The 21,236-nt window shown below is 35.6% G+C and overlaps 1 protein-coding gene across 2 annotated transcripts in view; it reads right to left on the bottom strand.

Annotated features, from left to right (window-relative positions):
* Positions 1-4,048: 4,048 nt before the first annotated feature.
* The window catches only part of DLG5 (discs large MAGUK scaffold protein 5), a 95,214-nt gene continuing 78,026 nt past the window's right edge, over positions 4,049-21,236 (bottom strand). The window contains exons 21-34 of one of the 2 annotated variants that reach the window (XM_065746477.1): positions 19,580-19,748; positions 16,362-16,439; positions 15,564-15,726; positions 14,848-14,981; positions 14,313-14,477; positions 13,210-13,393; positions 12,160-12,308; positions 11,712-11,882; positions 10,076-10,272; positions 9,206-9,349; positions 8,869-8,996; positions 8,251-8,360; positions 6,572-6,681; positions 4,049-4,316 (exon numbers count right to left, since the gene is read on the bottom strand). In XM_065746477.1, coding sequence (XP_065602549.1) covers positions 4,213-4,316; positions 6,572-6,681; positions 8,251-8,360; positions 8,869-8,996; positions 9,206-9,349; positions 10,076-10,272; positions 11,712-11,882; positions 12,160-12,308; positions 13,210-13,393; positions 14,313-14,477; positions 14,848-14,981; positions 15,564-15,726; positions 16,362-16,439; positions 19,580-19,748 — 2,006 coding nt within the window. In that variant the 3' untranslated portion in view covers positions 4,049-4,212. The remainder of the gene's footprint in view (positions 4,317-6,571; positions 6,682-8,250; positions 8,361-8,868; positions 8,997-9,205; positions 9,350-10,075; positions 10,273-11,711; positions 11,883-12,159; positions 12,309-13,209; positions 13,394-14,312; positions 14,478-14,847; positions 14,982-15,563; positions 15,727-16,361; positions 16,440-19,579; positions 19,749-21,236) is intronic. The other variant, XM_065746478.1, reaches the window with a different exon arrangement.

The raw sequence follows: 21,236 nt of genomic DNA on the forward strand, positions 1-21,236 counted from the left end.
ATTGGTGATTTGATTTTTAAAGTGATGAGTAGATCTTTGTGTCTTTCCCTTCTATGCTTTTTGGGGAAAATTTCATTTAAAAAAAATAATAATGGTTCACACAAAAAAAAATTCAGCTGGAATTTCACACTGTACTCATAGGAAATAATCCCCCAAAAGCTTCCCCTTTAAGAGGTGTGTGCTGTGGAGCAAAATAAGTCACAAACTCAAAACTGAATGAGATCCACTAAAATAAAGAACCTTGAAAGTATCTTTCTTGCTGTTCTTAAACTAAATTACCATACAAAATGAACAAAAATATATTTAAAAATTATAAGTAACTTCCAGAATTTAATATAGGGTTCGGGTTCTTTTTTTTCTTTTTTTGTTTTAACTAGCAATTTGCTTTTATGCACATTTTATCTCAAAAAAAAGCCTAGATAGTATTTAAATTTCAAGTTGTTAAGCTAACCTAACATTACTTATTATGTAACGAATTAACCATTCTGATAAAAACTTGTGATGAACTGTTTGTTAAAACAGCACAGAACAATCCCGGGTAAAGTTAGTATGTTTACACCTACGTGACAGAATCCCTGTTCACCTAGTTTTGGATTCAGGTTGTGCTTGTAAAAGCACCTCTTTGAAAACTGTAATGAACATAATGTAACTTGAAAAGTTAAACATATGCAATGAAACATTAATAAGAAATGTACTTTTTCAGAGAAAATTTTTTCTCAGCAAAACAACAGAAACCTAAGACTGATAGAAAAACAATCAGAAACACCTCTCTTTAAAAGCAACCAAAAGATTAAAAAAAACCAAACATTACATTGACACAACAAAATTTTTAGGAAGAGACCGAGCACCATTTCAGCACCATTCACAGTTCCTCCTGCAGGCTTAAGACCTTTACAAAGCATTCCACAGTACCAAATTCTGCCCTGCCCTACTGAATATTTCTATTTTTCACAGCGATCTCTTTCGTTTCCAAACCAGTGCACATTTTTTCCAGTGTCAGCGTGTTTTAAAAGAAACTGTCTATTGTGAAATGGAACTGAAATCTTAGAGATTAGATGCAGCCTTAAACATAATTCTGGAAAAGATTAGAAGACTGTACTTAAACTATGAATACACATACCATATGAGATGCATCTAGGAAAGCTAGTCAAGACTGTTTAGCACAATGATTGGCATCTGCTGAAAAGGATCATGAAACAAATTTATCAGACCCATGTCTAATGTAGTGGGGTTGGCAGCTGCTGGACTGTAAGTCTGTGTCTAACAAACCCTTGCCCTACAATTCAGGTCATTGCAAACACAATGCAAAGGTTTGTAAGCAAGTAGGTAAATATTTGCCGATAAATTAACAACAGATCATACAGGTTAGATGCAGTATCTTCAGTCATTTTATACCACAGTTTATCTGTGGGAAATAAAGTAAAAAGTTAAAAGCAGAAGGGGATACATTGCAGATTTTGTCCTCTAAATACATCACCTTTAAGGCATTGACAAAACAGTCACAGAGCTATATACTTAAACACCTGGATAGTTATTATTTTGAAAACAATGATCAAATCTAGGTCCACCATATAGTATTATAAAATCAAATAGTGTGTCAAGTAATTCAAAGATAAAGAAATCTTACTCATATTTAACCAAGCCTTCAACTCTACTTCCTTGTGATCAGCAGGCATGCATGGCATGACTTTTACTGACTGACCTGACAAAACCTGCCTATCCTCATTTAATTTGTCCTCTGTTTGAAGGTGGTGCCATGGTGGTTTTGCTGGTGCTTTTTTCCGGGAGGGACTGTTGTTGTGTTTTTGTTTGTTCCTGAAGAAATGCAGATAAAGTGCATGTCCTGTCTTACATCTGAAGCCCATTTGTAGGTATTCAGGTTGCTGAACATCTTCTAGTCTCATTCCTGCTCAAGTTGATCATTTAGCATTTGAGAATAAAGCAACAGGAGAAGCAGAACATTTAATACACAGCAATAGCTTTTTCTAAACTTTAAGTTAACTCAATTAATAGAAAAGGTTGGTCAATCTGAAGCACAAAAACTGATATATGAAATTCTATGTACCTTTGAAGTATTAATAAACATTTTGACCTTTCATATTTTAACTGACCTTTAAGTAGGAATTATCAGGGATATAGCCTTGAAAATAACAATAATAGATATATTCTCCCATTAAATCTTGCATTTGCAGGAAACAGTTAGGAAACAAAATTTCTGTTTGATATCTTTGCAAAGCATTTGGCCAAAGAAAGTTAAAAAAATGGTAACATAAAATCTCTATTCCTGCCTCCAGCAGTTTTTAAAATTCATTTAAGTACATTAAAGGCATTTAAGTACACAAGGCTGGGCAAAAACACAAAACCAAAGTTTGTTTCCCTTAAGATGGACACTTGAACTTATATACAAGTTTAGGCAAAAAATAAAACATATTTTGAGACTCAACTAAACAGTCAGGAGGAATGTTTATAAACATCTTTTACACAGAAGTCAAGTTATAGAAATTGATCTTTATTTAGTAATCAGTTTCTTTAACTTCTTTTGATACAAAGTGACATTTTCATTTTAGTACAGAAAAATCATGTCAGAACAGTACCTGTCTGTTTCAGTTGTACCACTGAAGTCCACTCTGACCTCAAACTTTAAAAAACAAAGAAACAAAAATGAAATAAATGAAAAATAACTGCTGTACCTCACCATAACAAACTCATGCTTACCATCTTCTATTTTTTAATTTTATATATATATATACACAGTATTATAACAGTATGGTATAATAGTAAATAAAGTAATACTGTATATATATATATTTTGTATGCATTACAGTTCAAAAATTCTCTATATAGTAGGTAACTACATATAGTACTTTGAACTATAAAATAGCATCTGTAAAATGGAATTTAAATTTAGGACCAAATCTTTCTTCGAAGACCTGTGCAAGAAGAATCCCTTTTTTTTACTTAAACAAGCTGCAAACAAACAAAACTGTAGGTTGTAGTGTAAAACTAGAAACCCCTACATAATGAAATGTTAGGAACAACAACTGAAAAGCAGTTATACTCAAATTATATTTTAAAAACAATTAAAATACAGTACCCAAAAAACATGGCACAAGAGACAGAAGAGACAGGTACAAAACCTGTGTCAGGAACACAGTCAGAAGTGCAAAAAAAAAAAACAAAAATGGAACTGATACAACGGAGTTTGGTACAATAAGTATTGCAACCAAAACCAAATGATCTCATTAATTTTTACAGTGAAAACATTAACAATTCAGTACCTTTCTAAAGGCTTTTTACAAAGCCCTAAACCTGTGGTTGGTCTTAAATAAAAAAAAACGATCTATGTGAATGCTACACACTGAAATACAAAGCTTCAGAATTACCCTGCAAAATTGCACCAACGTAAGCTTTCCATATTTACAGTATCTGAAAGTGACAGAACACAGCATGCTAGGCCTAGCTTATGACTCTTGACAACAGTATTCATTCCAGGCCCAACAACCCAAAATTGTTATTTCTCAACACACATTAAGCTTGGATTGTTCAGTTGTATTATGACGTTTAAATATCAGATTCATGCATAAGACAAGAAACAATATCTTTGACAGACAAGCGTTGACATAATAAGGTGGTCTGCCCTGTAGAGGAGTGTACTTCCTTCTGATCTTACTCCCAAGATGTACCAATAAAATCCCACGTTATCTGGCTGTCAAGTCAATGTGCTCAGATATGGTAAAAACTGCAGGTAAGAGTCACGTGCATAAACCATATTCACTCATATTCAGAATTTCACTCTGTTTTGGAGAGTTACCTCATTACATGAAAGGACACGAAGTTACAAAACGAAACAAACAAAAACAACAAAAAGACATTCAAGTAAACAGCAACAACCAAATACTTTGAAAAGGTTTTTGTAAACTTGTCATTCTGCAGGGTTTTGCAGCATTGCTAAATTCATTTATGGACAAGTCCACATTGGTTTTACCCCATGTGCCCACTTGTCACATGTACATGTATAGTGGAAGAGACACTCAGTGATGTACCCTTCCCAAAGCCTTGTTGTTTCTTCTTGCGTTCAGTGTTATCGTTCCCCTTCATGAAACAGAAAATCACTTACTAACATCTTTATAAAGACAGAAAGGACAGAGTCCATTGAATAGAAAGTTAGTTGGTTATTTACACCTGCAAAGCAGTTTCACAGCAAAAATAAATCTACAGTGGGCCAGCTGGTATCCACAGGACTTTGTTTTGTTCTTGATTGACAGTTGTCATAATTTGAGTGCAAATGCTTGAAAGGGCTCCTCCCTGGACAATGCCTAGAGGAAACAGATTTCCCCCCACCCAAAAAAAAAAAAAATTAAGCTGAAACAAACAGTTATGACTAAGTACAAAGAGCAGTCTTGGGCACTTTTATGGTGTTTATCAACAGATCAGAATTAATTTACTCAATTCAATATTTTCCAGATGCATGAGTATTAAAACAAGGAGAAGAATAAACAGAGCAAGGAGGTCAAATGTCAATATACAGTCCCTTCTGCTAACTGTTAAAACAGCCCAGAGAAGCAGCAGAATTGATGGCTATAATCAACTAAGACAACTGTTTCATTAGTCTTCCACATACTATTTTCAGAGGCATCAGACAGCCATTTAAGCCTAAAAATGGTCAAAACCTACTATATAATAATCCTTCTCTGTTTAGCATGTGGTGCTACAAGTTTTGAATTTATGTGGTTATATAATAGAGACTATGGCTGTAGCAACTAGACACTATTTGCAAATATTAGAAACAAATTACGAGGCAGCTTACAGATAGTACAGCCAAATAAAACAGCTGTGGTTGCTACCTCAACTCTTACTGACAATTATATTCAAAGAACACAAGACCAACAGCAATCAACACTATGAAGATTGATTCAAGAGGTAAACAAACACCTTACATTCTACCCTTGCTAAAGATACCAATTTTAAGAAGTAAAATGTCAAAACTGGCACAGGAATGGAAAATTCAGAACTCTTAAGTCTTAAAAAAGAGAACTTTATTACTTGAGAAATATGTCATTAAAACGTATGGCCTAACACTAATGCTGGAAGCACATGGAACTCTACAAAGGTTGAGCTACAATTTCCAGTTTCAAGACAGAATTTAATCTGATGTAAAAAAAAATAATTGGCTTTGCAGTATACACTGCAGATATTGATGTCACATGAATTTGGATACAGAATGCAGCAAAACATAAAGCCTAAGGAGGGTGATTTAGGCATTTAGGAACAACTTAGATTGCAAACTATGCTTATAATTTGGTACAGGAAACAAAGCCAGCTCAAAGGATTCATTAGGTAAAAGAAAAAAGGCAGCACTTAACAAAGCAGTCACAGAGTTTAGGTTGGAGAGTATCCCATGATGTTTCATGAGGAAGCTACTAAACCCAATATGCTTAACTACAGCCTTATCTTATGCACCAAGTTATGATTTCAACAAGCTTACACATCAGTGCAGTTTGAACAACAATCCTATCTGACTACCAGCATCTGCAAGAGCTGATGACAGCTGGAGGCTGCTATACTTGGCACTAACAGAGAGAGGCCCTTCCCACAGGCCATGTAGGAAAGCACCTGTAGCACCTTGTTTAAGTGAGTTCACTTTCACTATCAGGGTGAAATTAAAAAACAACAAACACCTCAACAATTAGCAGAAGATAACGTGTGAAGTCATTTAGATATTATGGTAAGATGAATATTAATATCAGGCAGTATGAGCATGTGCAACTTCTCTCAGGATACACCATTATAGCTCTGTACTAAATGCATCCTCCCACCTTCCACTCCCCTGCACTTGGCAGGTACATTTCAAAATGCTTCTGTAAGAATCTCATTGTTTTGAAGGTGTGAGGTTGGGTTCTGTTTGGTTTGGGAGCTTTTGCTATGGTTTGTTTTGTTTTTTTTTTTTCCTTCTTTTTACGTTGTGTTGTCATTCACATTAAGATGGATAGGATTTCACCCTTACTCTTTTGAATGTATGTAGAACCACAAGGAAATATACTCTGAAATAAGCATAGGCAATCTTTGAACACAGCAGCATTTCCCTGGTGAACAAAGTACCAGCTTCAATGCAAGAGTTATACACATTTAACTGTTAAAAAGGCCTCTGAAGTTGAATTACTTCAAATTACAATGCACTTCTTGCTCATTGCTTGTTTTTCTTTTAACATAACTACAGAACAAATTATTTCTTATATGTAATAGATCTAATAACAATGTCATCTGCCATCATCAAATTATCTTCGCTATACTTCTAGTAATCTTGGCTTGTAATAAAATATCCTCAGAATCTCCTTCAAATGCAAAATTTGTAATCTCCTGAAATCAAAAAATGTAAAACAAAGGATAGCACTTATATCTTGAGATTTTCTCTCCCTGAAAATGAAACACCAGAGCATGAGGTTGCCAAATGTGGAAGTAGCATGAAAAAACAAACAAACAATCCTTTGAATCAAACAAGGTATGGCAAATTACAATGTAAAGTGAATAAATTACCTCTGCATTCCTAGTGAAATGTTGATGAGATACTAACCTGTAAAGTACTTGCTATACTCTTGTTCTATTTTTTGAGCTGTCTCAAACTGTTCTTTGGAATGTTTTTGTGTAACTTTGTCCCTCAGGAAGATAGGGTCTTTTTGTTCTCTGAAAAAAATAAAAATAAAATAAAAATAGAGACAAATATATATATTTTTAATTTGACTTGAAATATATAATTGCCTTTAGTTTGATAAATACGAGAAACCAATTAATTTGCAACCGTAATGCTGTGCACAGACTGCCATCTACTGTGGATCAGCAGTATCAACATCAGCATGAGAATCATTTCTGCTCTACAATTTTTTTTTTAATTTGTTATAAGAGGAAGAATCTTCCTCATGACTTAGAAATTGGGTACAAGCCAAAGATGAAAGAATGCTACTGCACCCAACACAGAGGGAGACCACAGTAAGGGCCTAAAATACGAAGCACTGTGCCAGTCAAAAATAAGAGAATACTCTTTTAGAACCTATTTATTTCTCTGTCACCTTATATAAGATACATTGATAAGGTTAGTGTTATATAAACTGTTGTAAAATAATAATAATTAAAAAAAAAAGTGGAGAATTGGATCTAAATCTTCATTTGGATCAAAGCTTGTAGCACTCTCCTCTGTATCAGGCTTCAATTTCCCAGTAGGGGATTCTGTTTAAAAGAAGGCAAAGTTTACAACCAACTAGTAAGATCATATAGATAGGGACTGAAGCAATGTAACTGTAGCTTCTGAAAAAAGTGAGAAAAGAAGCACATGTTTATAAATTAAAATAATCACAACTCAGGTAGCATTAGTGCAGTGACGGATTCTAAAATCATACAATCTGAAGATGGGGAGAATTAAAGAAACAAAACATATACAAATGCTGACTGACAGAAGTTGTGGTAAATGGGAAAGGTTTTTCAAAAAGACCTTTGCTGTCCAGAACAGGCAAAGGTAAGTGCCAGTTCATCTTACTCAACAGCTGTTAGAAAACTTTACTTCTTGTCACTTAAAAAAACAAACAAACAAAAAGCTTTAGTGCTCACTAATCAATTTTCAAACAGGCTCAAGATACCATGACATGACAGTTCCATTTATCATTCAGATCCTACAATCATACTGAAATACACCATATAACTTTACGCCTTGCTTGTATTTGAAAATCGTGAAACTTATCTCCTTTATTAAATAGTTCTCCTACTATATGTAGGCTTCAACTTTCAAATGAAGACAGTGCAAGTAAAGCAAAACTGTTTCTTAATACTTACGTAGAGATTGTATCACTTTTCCCACCTCTGTCAAAAGGCACAAATGTTTCTTAAAATATCAGGGGAATGACTAGATTTTTTACACAATTGGCCCCACTAAGATGATGAAGCTCTTCATTTAATCCCCAGTACTATTACAAATCACTCCCATATCTATCTTACAGTTTTTATGCAGTGGTGTTACTGAGGACGTGAATACTTCCATGAGTACACACAGTTCGATATATGTTGTTTTGACTTCTCTGAATGATTCACTTAACTGTCATACAATAAAAACAAAGCCAAGACTATGTGCTTCACAGGTGACTTCTGCGAGGATTACTTTTGGCATTGATAACAATTTAAGATAACTAGAATAAAATAAATAAAGACACAAACTTAAAATAAGTTAAAATAAACATCACTGAACTACATTCCTTACAGACTTACTTGATTTGTTTAGCATTTTTGTAGCGAATAAAAATTACAATAGGGTAGATATGAACACTGTGGAGCCGTTCAATGGCATGAGGAGCAATGTCAAGCAGACAGTGACAATCCTAAGATCAAACACAAACAAAAAAAACCTCCTTCAGTTAAAGAACACAAGCACACCTACAAATTCCCTCATTTCTTCCTCTACTTAAATCACAGCAACCTAACAGTTTCACTTCTTATGTACCAAGACACATGAGCTGCTCTCAGCTGTGGAGCCCATCCTCTCTGAGACACTGGTGAGCCAGGTGGGAGCATCCCACCAGGTGGATATCATCCTGCCCAGCGGTGCCCTCAGCACCTTCCGCATGCGTGACACGCTGCCCATGTTGGTTGTGGAGTTTCCTTCTCTGGAGATATTCAAGACCCACCTGGACACCTACCTGTGTGACCTGGTGTAGGGAACCTGCTTCGGCAGGGAGGCTGGAGAGGCTGGACACTATGATCTCTAGAGGTCCTTTCCAACCCCTACAATTCTATGATTCTGTAGCTCTGTGATTTAGTAGCTACTGAGCCATTTGTACCCAAAAGAAAAACTGAACTTTACCAAGAACTACAGCAATAGTGACTCACCTTCTCTGTTATCTCCTTTATTGAAGCTACAGTTGTCACATCAAAATGTCCACTCCTCCGTTTATAATCTATAAATAGGCAATCCTTCACACCTCTCTCAATGGCTTGTTGGGAAGCTTTCATAACCTCTGTTACGTGGAATCAGAAGAGAGTCATCATTCATTTGTATTTTTTTTAGGCACAGAACAAGACTAACAACCATCTGTAGGTAGATGGAGCTTTAATAGCAATCTGTAAATTAAGACTCTTGCTTTTTTCTACCTTTGTGCTACCATTTAACTAATATACAGATACTATTATCCAAGGCAGAAGAAATTAGTTACATTTCCATACGTACCGAGAGGACATCTGCAAAATTTTCCTGGGGATTCTTTGACCAACATGTCCTTCACAGCATCAAGTAACGGTCCTAGAATAAGCACGGGTCTAGGAGAGGTACATTCCACTTTCTGTACACGCTGATATGCCAGACTTGCAGAATCTACACACAAATAAGACTTAATTATAAGAGTAAATATTATTCTCCTGGCATTTCTCAGATAATGTGGTGACTGGAACTGTGAGACAACTTAATATCTGCTTTTCAGCAGAGCAGGGCCTTGAGAAACACAAAAATACTCACTATCAATTATTGCAATTTTCCCAACATAACAGCTTAAGACATACATTATTTTTTAAAAAGTAACTGATCCTCACACTTCCTTCCTTCACTTCTCCCCCCTAATTTTTAAAAAGAATAATTCCTGGTTTGTGTTAATACTGTGAACAAGACACACAGGTTAACTTGATTTGTCAAGTTCTTTCAAGAGAGTGTTGTAATCAACATGACTTTTGTATAGCAATAAACAGATTGAAGATTTTTGAGTGTACTCAGGAATTCTGCACAGATTAAATGATAAGGACATTAATTGAGTAGTTGGGAAGAAAGACTGAAACAATCCATCAAAAGCTCGTCTCTGCAAATCAAATATTAATGTCAATTATTAGGAAAAAAATACAAAAAAGCCACCAGGAACTTCTTTTTTCCCCTCAATTTGACATCACCTGGCTTACTATTTAATACAGATTTTTTTTTTTTTTTTTTTTTGCTATTATAAGAAACGTACGTTCATCACTTTTATGAATACCATCCAGAAAGGTAGGTTACTTGTTAAATATATTGCTGGCTGCAGACATTTGAAAACCCTCGTGCGTAAAAGGTACTTACCATCTAAGAATGGGATTGAGTCTGTGCTGATTGTATCAAGAGCCAGCAAATCCTTTCCATCTTTGGAACCACTTCGTTTGTGTTTATGCTTTCTCCTGAAGAATGACCTTCGTGCTGCTGCTGATAATGTCTTGGAAGAGGTGCTTTCATCTTTAGTCTCAGACATGCTGTGTCTCCTATAGAATTCCTGATCCATCCTATAGTAGAACAGACATGTTCTACTCATTGTTGACTCATACTTCTAATCATTGTTGGCATTTGGATATATCTTTTTTTGTTGTTTTCTTTTAATTATTATTATTGACAAACAATACCACTGCTGCATCTGGAAGACCCTGGAAATAACAGTCTTGAGCCTTAGTGCAAGCACCTTCCAAGGAAATTAATCAGAAACTTATGTTAACAATAATCATCGAATCACAGAATTGTAAGGGTTGGAAGGGACCTCTAGAGATCATCTAGTCCAACACCCCTGCCAAACCAGCTCCCTAGACCAGGTTGCACAGGTAGGCATCCAGGTGAGTCTTCAGTATCTCCAGAGAAGGAGATTCCACAGCCTCTCTGGGCAGCCTGTGCTCCATCAACCTTACTGTGTAAAAGTTCCCACGCACATTTGTGTGGAACTTCCTATTTCTCAATTCGTGGTCATTTCCCCTTCTCCTATAACCACACACTGCTGAGAAGAGTTCGGTCTCATCCCTTTGCACCCCGTGCCGTAGATATTTATAGACATGGATCAGATCTCCTCTGAATCTTCTTTTCTCAAGGCTGAACAGACCCAGGTCTCAGCCTCAGGGCAAAATTTTTCCAGGCACAAATAACAGTATGCACCTACCTGAAGTAAAGCTAACCTCACACACAACTGAAGAATCTATTCTTTCTCTGAAGCCACAAAGAAATGTTATAGTAATCCTTACAAATAATGTTTTCGGTCCAAAATTACACCTGGCTTTATTTACATATGCACAAATACTTTGGCCACACAAGAAATGTAAAACGTTGGTTTTACTATCCATCTTCTAGTAATAAGTTTATCGATAACATGTTTATATGTGTATAGTGTACTCTCACACATTCCACATCATGCCATTGCTCCTATGATCAAGATGAATTTTGAGTTACAACACAAAGAAGAGACTATTGGAAGAAAATATAAAGGAAAGCAGAGGGACAAACAAAAAAAAAATATAACTGAGTAATAATTAATGTCATTTTGGTAACAACTTAAAAATATTAATTCCTGCATGCTCCTGAACTGTTCTACCAACATTATGCAATTGTGATTGATGCAGTCTTATATTAACAGCCTTTTTCACAGAAAAATAAAAGCACTGGTACTTTACAAGAACAAGTGCAGCACCGGTGGGCTACAGCACATTTATGCTGCAGTTATCCTCACTTTTTGCTCTTTAATTACCTAACAACATTGGGATAAATGTGTTTCCCATTTCTAGTTTACTATTCAGTGGCATTAAAACTGAGCTGGTAGAGAAATCTATTGAAATACGTCTCCCATAAAATGATGTCTGAGAATTAATATCTCCTAGAACTGAGAGGAGGGAACAAATCTTACATCACATATCATTAGTCAGACATTCAAAGACCAAGGTAAGTAACTTTTATGGATATCACTCACATATATTTACTGGGAATCTGTCCTCTTTCCAGCTTCTGAGCATTCTCATCTAGCTGCCAAGCCATCCAGCAACCAAAGTTTCCTTGTGGTAAAGTATCATCAACATACAAAATGTCATCCTTCTTAAAGCTTAAGTCCTGTTCCACCTCTGCCAGACGGTCATAAAGTGCTCTGGAAAAGATGAAATAAATACACTCTTCAACCAACTCAAACATAGAACAGGTTTACTTTGGAAAAAAATGGAACAGATTAGAGCACAGAAGTTTACAAAAGTTTAAGCAAACTTAATATGTTACAGGCTGTGTACTTGCTGTTGAGGGACTAGCTGGGATAAATCAGTAACTTCAAATTTCTAAAATGTGGTAGAACAGATGTACAGCCTCTCCCATGATTCTCATTACAGGGTCCTAACCGCTTTACTTTGTCATTACCAATCATGTTCAAGTACCTGATAAAGAATCCATCTCCAGGAAGCTCTTTTATCCTATTAAATTCTTCAATTCTGTATTGAGTTTTTATTTTGATGTTTTCTCCAGGTTTCAACATTTCAAGGTAAGCTTCCTCAGCTGTTTTGGTTCGCATATCAATGGACCCATACTACAAAAACACAAAACCCTTAAGCGTGATACAAATCTTACACAGACAACGGAATTAGGTAAGCTTCAAAAACACGTAAAATGAGTCTGTTTTCTGTGATGGAAGACTATACACAAGTGAATCTTGTCACTTAACTATAGCAGTTTGTACCTCAAAAATGTCTATCAAGGGGTGTGTTAAAAAAATATTAACTGAACGCAGCTGGCATACATCATGAGATACAGTCTATGCTTCTTTTAAATAACATTGAAAGTGTAAGCTGAGAATTGCAGAACTCAAACAGGAAATAATATTTTCAGGGGGAAAAGGTTGCCAGAGGGAAGTCAGAAACACAACTTCAAAGCGAGATCTACATATGGATACTAGAGGCACAACAGGAGAACCTCAACACTCAGCATTAATGTTCAGCAGTATCTGAAAAGCTCATATAAAAATACACGGCATCTTAACAGTTCTGTCAAGTAGAGGAATGTTCTCATGTCAAATAAAGATAATAGAGATAAAGACATTTCACGATTTCCACCAAAGTCTGATTAGAACTTCACTGTTAGTCGAATAATATTCTGTTTCACAGTATGTTCCATATTCCTGTTTTTGTTGCACATACAGCAATTGTATTTATAGTTTCCCATTTTAGATGAAAATAAGTGTTTATAATGTCAAGTAGAACACATTTGACCTTCAAACTCATGCCCCCTATGCTCTCAGTAGTAGTTCTCTAGGTCTGTATCACCAGATCTTCTTATGTTGCAGTCAGAATAAAGGTTCTAGGATTCTCACAGTTTCTGTATCAGACTCACAAAATATCTCTCACTGCAAGATAGCAAGATTCTCTGTACAACTCCCTCTATGTACCATCCTAGACATTCTGTCTGCATGCAGTAAAGTTTTTTTAACTTACCTCAAGTATCATGTCACCCAAAACTAGTCCATCAGGTCCCTTTGCTGGGCTATCATCATCTACATCTGATACAAATATTCCATACAGATTTCCACCACATATCTGGATCCCAAGATCCACCTGGGATTTTTTAACAACAACAGTTCTTGGTTCAGGGGTCCTTTTGTTCGTGTCAACAGTGCCCCTTTTGATAGGAAGAAGTAAGGCATATAACACACTTTAAAAACTTGCATGAAGAGTGTACAGTCAACTAACCACCTGAAAAATATGTGAGGGGTGCTCTGAAAGTAATGCCTCCTATTTTACTACATTGGCCCACAGTGATGTCATGGAAGTAGAGTTTGAACCTTCTCACAATACTGTTACATTCTGTTGCTGTGCAACAGATGGCAGCAGAGGGGCAATCTGAAAAAAAGGCATCAGACACGGAAATGTGAATGAAGGAAAACTGTGGAAATTGAATTCCCCTGCACAGAAAAAAAAAAAAAGTCACAAACTGACATTCTCTGATGCTTGGAAAGGTTTATGGAGATGAAACAGCACATGCGAGCACAGTGAGATGGTGGGCAGTGTGTTTCAGCCGTGGTGAAAGTAACATGAAAGACAAGTCACGTTCAAACAGCCAGGCAGATTTTTATGAGCTTAGCATGCAGGCTCTTGGTCATCACTAGTGAAAATGCGAAGCTAATGTTTGTGACTGGGTTGAAAAAGTTTTTTGTTCTCGACATTTCCTCTATTGAACAATGCGCTCTTTGTATTTGTTGCAGCTTCCATGGAAATAAACAGGATGCATTACTTTCAAAGCAACCTAGGCATACTTACATAGTTATTATTTAAAATTGGTTACTTACAGATATAATCATATGAGACAAATTTTATGTTTCTTACAGATCCTCTCAACTAAATCAGTTTCATCTTACAGTTCCTCCACTCCTCACAGACTCGATCTTTCAAATCCACACTGAAATAATAACTGGGCTCAAGGTAAAAGTGCATTTTCTCTGCTAACTTATTTCAACTAGGCCATATCATCTACAAAACTACTTTTTAATCTATTCTGGAAATATTTATTTTCTTACATTTAAGTAAAATTAGTTCTCTACCTTAAGGAATTTCGGGGACTTGTGGTCGGTGTGGTTTGTTTGGATGGGGGTGTCATTGTTCCTTCATCCTGTTCGCTCACAGTATCAATTATGGAATGATTGTCAGGAGTTGCAGCTCCACTGCCTTGAGGGGTGGAATGATTACTCACAGGTTCTAAGCGAGAACTAAAAAGGAAAAAAAGAACGAAAGACTAGTAGATAGTGTTTCACCAACGTGAAATATTTTTGATGCAAACAGTTTTTAATATGTCAAATAACCTACATTATCCATAAGTCCATGAGAAAAATAAAGCTCAATCTTGAGACGCGATCATACATCAGAATGGGATAGATAATTTCACTAAATCATACGCTTTGTCTGTCTAATTTGGGGAAACTTTCCAAACTTCTCAACTATTAAAATAAAAAAGGCTTTAAATATCAGAATCTCCAAATCCTAAGAAGCCATTTTTAATTTTTGGTTTAATTAATTATACTGAAGTAAAAAAGAAAAGAAGTTTTTTTGGTTTTTTTTTTGAAGTCTAACCATCCTTACCTTGATCGTGAATGATTTCCAAGCTGATACATGTGTGGGTTATACTGAGCCAAAATAGTAATGGTGTCACACTGTTGTCCAATGATTAATCGAGCCTGTTGCTCTGTAGCATTTCTCAAATTTATTCCATTAAACTACAGAACAAAAAAATAAGAAAAAGTCAAGTTTTCAAATGGAAACTAGCAAAATTATTCTTTCAGTCTCCTAATCAGTTCAATATTTGAATTCTGACATATTTAAGTGAGAGTAAATAGGAAGATGGAAGTGCTGCAATGATTCTTAGTGTCTGAATTCCTTGGAAGGAATCAGTAATTTTGTCATTTGGTATCCCAAGTATGAGTTAAAAGTCCTTTTACTATTGAAAGACAAATATTTTGTACTGTGTTATGATTTACGACTGATTAAATGCAAGTTGGTTCAGATTACTGATCAGAAAAAAATCAAGACTTAAAGATAAATTTATATCCATAGTCTACTCACGTCCACCTTTTAATCATCCACACACTGTGCTTCTAACAAACAGATGCACAAACACACTTACAAGACCACTCCATACATTATAAAATTTATTTAGTGCTTCAGGCCAGAATATTAACACAGCTAATATAAATCCTGAGTATTTTTTTAAACCAGCTAACCCAGTATCGATATAGCCAAACAATATCAGCAAAAAACTCAGTACAAGCTAAGATTAAGAATAATAAGCAAACAATTACCTCTAGTAACTGATCACCATACTCAAGGCCAGCTTGATGTGCGATGCTTCCACCTGTTACTTTAGAGACAAATATTCCACCATTTTCTCCGCTCACAATGGAAATTCCTAGTGGCTCAGAACCCTTCTGCACTTTAACATGACGTGGCTCTTCCATGTAGGGCCTTTTAGAGGAGAAGGTTAAAACTGATTTGGACAAAATCGCACTTAAACCATAATAAAGTCAGATTTATATGAAACACTCTATGTTGCAATAAAAAAAGAGGTTTAAACAGGTAAACAAAAATTGTCAATTGCTGTAAATGCATTCCTTTAACACCATGCAATGTACAGTGGCAGAATTAAATGTATACTGATTACACAACTGCTATAAAGCGTTATGGTAAATATGAATTACAAATAGTATGGCGGGAAAGTCGGTAGGAAATAAACTTTCAGATCCATATTATATAAAAGTAATTTAGCTACTGTATATAATATGTAATTTACAAACCATATTCCAGAAAGGTATGTGACTAGTATAAATGCTGAGAGTCTTTACTGTCCATGAAAATAAATATAATAAATGATGAGACAATAAAAGAAAAACAATGCACAATACCAGATTTCATATTTGTATGCAGGGAAACATAAATTAGTAATGAAAATTAAGCAGTTGCAAACTCAAGCCATTAAGACAGCAGTTTGCATGGTATCATTACAATTACCATGCAAATTCTCCTCAGGGCAATTATCCAAACGTAAAATAGCACAAAGTGCGCAATACTGCTTGCGAAGGACAACCTTATATCAGGCCAACCTCAAACTCCTTAGTGATGAGAACCTAGGCCTAGGAGCCACAGGGATTCTCAGAAAAGACCTATTACGGAACAGATATCTGAAAGATGGAGAAGATTTGAGAAGAAAAGAACACTTAGAAAAAGACACACAGTAATACAGCACCAGCAAGCATAACCAGAGAATGGATCTTATGAAGGAAAACCCTGATATGTTCCCCTTTCCTCCCCCCGTAGTTGGGACGTATCCCACCCATACAACAGGGCTAGTCCCCTCCATGGTGTGTATAAACAAACAGGAGCACCCTAAAAATAAAAAGTGCTGGTTCATGTTATGATGAACTCAACAGTCTACACAGCAACAGCCTTTTTTAGCACACAATTTCAGTAGCATTATACTACTGATGTGCATCAATTGGAGTGTCTTCTTTCTTAACATTTGATTATACCAATTGGACATTCTCTAAGTTGTAAGGACTGCTTCAACTGATTAAATCCTGCTGTTCAGAGATCAGAGAAGTTAAAGGAAGTTAACTGCTACTAACGCATGTGGCAAATGAAGGGTGCCTCTGGAGAGAGTTAAGGTTTGGTGCAATATGAGAGGAGGGAAGAGGACACGATTTCAGAAATTATGTGTGTTGTTATAGACTTTGAAGGTAAGCATGTGGGAACCTTCTACAGTAAGGACATAACTTGTCAGCTTATTATCTTACAGAAGAAAAACCTGTCAAAAAATAATACAATTCTGAGACATAATAATCTTAACACATCAACATCACTATTAGAGGTAATACCCTTGGAGCTTGTATATCAATGCACTGAATATAACAGTTCTGTTATCCTGTGTGTTATCAAACACATAATTCTAAAATCACTACCATGTTATATACCAAACATTTCTACTACCAGCAAAAATAAAATTTGTCAAGGTCTAACAGCTCATTAAATTCTGAAATTACATCTTTGTTATCTATTGTATCTTTATGCTTCCATCTACTATACGCATCTTTCATTTGTTCTGGATTGGAATGAGTACAAATCAAACCCATACAAATTGCACAGGATTGTATCTTAAGACTATAGTAAATACAGAATGAAAGGTGACTAGCAATGCATATAGTAGGGAAACAAGAATAAAGTAAAACAGAATGGTAGCACTAAAAATGTATCTTACTTGGTAAGCAGTGCTTTTACAATCAAATGAAGCCAACTCTTCTAATAGTATTCACACTGCTTGCCAGAATCACTAAATGTTGCTTAGAAAAAAGTTTCAATTGATCACATTCTTTACATTTTCACTTAAATTGGTTTTCCTAAAAAAAATCACCAGAACGGGGTGAAGATTTAGATTAGACCTGAGGAAACATTTTTTCTCTGAAAGAGCGGTCAGGCACTGGAATGGCCTGCCTAGGGAGGTGGTTGAGGCACCATCCCTAGCGATGTTCAAGAAGCGTTTAGATGAGGTGCTAAGGGATTTGATTTAGTAGTTGGGGAGGGATAGTGATAGGAGGATGGTTGGACTAGATGATCTTGTAGGTCCTTTCCAACCTATGAACCTATGAACAGAAACAGTTATGCTTTTTTCTTTCCCCTCTCTCATCTGTACTATTTGATATGGGGAAAGGCCAAGCAAATTGCTTATATTTTGCGGGGAGGACAGGTGACAGAAAAAAACAAATAAGCATTTGAAGATGCTATCCAGGCTTCATCACACACTTGCTTAGGATACATTTAATTCTAAAAGTACATATTTTAATAAGTTTTTGTATTTTTGTATTTTTGGTTGTGTTTTTTACGGAGCAAAATAATATTCCTTTTCAACTGAGGGAGTCATCCAGACTACTGCTTAATACATGCTACACCAAGAATAAAAGGTTTGGAGCCTGACTGTATTTTGTTCTTCAGATCAATATTAATTAAAATTATTAATTCTCGGAGATTAGAATGCACGTTTTTTACTGACAGTATTATAAGGGTATCAAAACCTAGCTTTTGCCACTGAACACTATCATTAGTCACATGAAAAAGATAATAAATTCTGAGTTGGAATTTGCGATTGACAAGTAGAAGAACATTTATATGAAAAAACATAGTACAAATTCAGAAAGTAGTACAGAAGAATTAAAACCCACAAAGACCTCTTCCATTCCCTTTCAAAGTAGCACAGTACACAGAATATAGTGCTGCTACTATAACTTATTTACAGATTCTTTAAACTACACAAAAAACATTTCATATAACATTTCATGAATAGCCTTTTATTGCTACCAGCAAATTTAGAACACAGAATATCCTTATTTCTTCATTCACAGTTATATAGTCAGTCCTTTTACACAAGTTGGGCAATACAGAAGAGTAGTGAAGTCTACATAAATGTAATCTATTTCAACATATCATAGATCTCATACACTGCCCAGAGGACATTTAGTTGTCTCAGTGTAAATAACAGCCTGAATCAGCGTTGTGTCTTATTATCAAATGCTTTGAAATCATACGAACTGTTTCATATATTCAGCCTATTCAGATAGTGAGGCCCAAGGCTGATACCATAAACAAGTCTGGAATGTATTCATAGTGAGATGAAAAGTCATTAACACACACATTTCACCATCTTAAGAAAATGATAATATCTGGCTCAAACTGTGCAATACACTTATGCAAGCTATGCATACATTTAATGCTCTTGCTAGTACTGGTCCAGGTATAGCCAAGGGGATCACAATTACAATATAGAAGAGATTCCATACATATGGAGATATTCTTGCACAGTTACCTTCTCATTTTTATTCATCTGGCTGAACTTAATCAAGGCACAGTAGTTAGAGCACATATTGTGCAATATTAAGGCAGTTGATGTTTAACTATCATATATTACTAGGTATTCTGTTTAGTTTTCTAAAGTACAGAACAAGCCTATCATAAATAAGCATCTGATCTAGCTCAAGTGAATGTATCCCAATTTAGACTGTATTTGGCACAACCATTAATCTAACATGAAAAAAAAAAGGAAATCTTTACAAAATTCCTTAAATTTCTAAACTCAAGACTTAGGTTTTAAAGAAGAAATTTACACAAAGATCGCTACGTGCTTTGTAAAGAAATAAGTATCAGGAATGCAGACGCATCTGTGCTTTTATATTTGTAATTTCTATCAACTGTTCACATTCCTTCTAGCCCAATAAATGTACAAGATCACCTTGGACACAGTCCTATAAAGAAGGAAATAATGTGGGGACCTTACCTATCTTTTCTACGTTCTCCAACAGATACTGGGCTAATGGAAATTCTAGGTAAAGTAGAAAGGGAGTTCTGAGATTGGCTGCTGGCAAAGGAAGATGTTTCCAAGTTAAGAGGTGACTGTGGAGGAGTTATCAAGCTGGGACTGCTACATTCAGAGTGCGACAATGAGCCTACAAAACCAAATCAAAACAAAACATAAAAATCAGTTAGGTTTTAGTGCCCTGTTTTTGTCAAACTTCGGAGATCTACAGAAATAGATGGAATGATACCATATATATCTGACCATACAGTTTACTAGCAATCTGCTACAGGTTAGGGAAACTAGCCTTCTGACTTAGGTGACTAAATTCAAACTTTGCAAGCTTACCACCCTTAATGTCTATAGAGTAAATATGTCCTCTATAAACATGCATATACATATTGCCATTCTCACCATAGAGAGCTGGTACAGAGATGTCTAAAACCATTCAGCAACGTAAAGTTAAGGAAAATAAAGGATAACAGGAAAGTGGAAAAAAAAAACATTATATGTTGGTTAAATTTCAGTTTTTATATATAGCTTTTTCCTTCATGTGTAAGATACGTTATGAAACACTCAACACCAACAAAAATCCAGCATGAATTGTACATAAGGACAAGAAAATACTACAATTTTTAATAAACCAGACTTGATTTTGTTTGCATCTTTTCCCTGATTGTACTTGCCTTGAGAGATTAATTAAAGTACCATAAGAAGAACATTCAGTAATTTCTCTCCTCTGAAAAAGCTACAAAAAATAAACCCCAAGCTGCTAATTATGAAATTAAAAACATTTGTAAGAATTATATCTGCTCAGTTAGAGAATCAACTGCAGAGAATCCATTAAGACTATAAAATATTTGAATAATAATGACAATTATCAAACAAATAATTTTAAAAATCATGCAAGTAACTTCACTGTCAAAATATTTAAGACATTGTCATGGTTTTATGATTTTTGGTACTGGTATTCCACATCATAACATCATGTAGTGCATTTAGAGTTGAAGAGTTCATGCTCCAGCTCCATGGATCATCGATAGTTTCAGGTATACCTGTCTCAGAAGAGAAGAACTCCATTCCCCAGAGGACTTTGCGATGCTTTGCGTTCTTACGTGTTTACGCTCAGAGGGAAAGATAAAAACTGTCTGCGGTCACGGGACACTCTCTTTCCTTTGGGATGGACTCAGCAGTGGGTGCTCGCTGCCATCCACCTTCAGCGTTAGCGTAAGGCCTTCGGTTTATCGGACACTCTCTCTTGCTCATTTTATTTGATTTATTAGCTTTAATTCCAATTATATTGTATTATATTGTGGTATTTTGCTTTCTGATATCTATTTAGTAAATTAGCTTTCCTCCTCAGACCATTGCCGCTGTTTTGTTCCTAGGCCCATCTCCCTTTTCCCTTTTCCCTTTCCCCCTTCCCCTTTCCTGGGGTGTGGGTCCATGGGTCCCCTGCACCAATCGTCACGGAACCGGGCCGAACCTGCCCGTAAACCATTGACAGACATCATTAAAGAAGAAAACTGCAACCACAAAACACATCTCAATAGTTAGATTTTTTTTTCTTTAAATTTTCCTAGCATGTCATGACCTAGAATCAACTAACAGAGAGGAACTACTTCTTGTTAATTTTTTT

This window comes from Cyrtonyx montezumae, unplaced genomic scaffold (genome assembly GCF_038088225.1).
Source record: "Cyrtonyx montezumae isolate F1298 unplaced genomic scaffold, pur_monq_1.0 scaffold_4, whole genome shotgun sequence".
In the NCBI taxonomy this organism is placed as follows: Eukaryota; Metazoa; Chordata; class Aves; order Galliformes; family Odontophoridae; genus Cyrtonyx; species Cyrtonyx montezumae.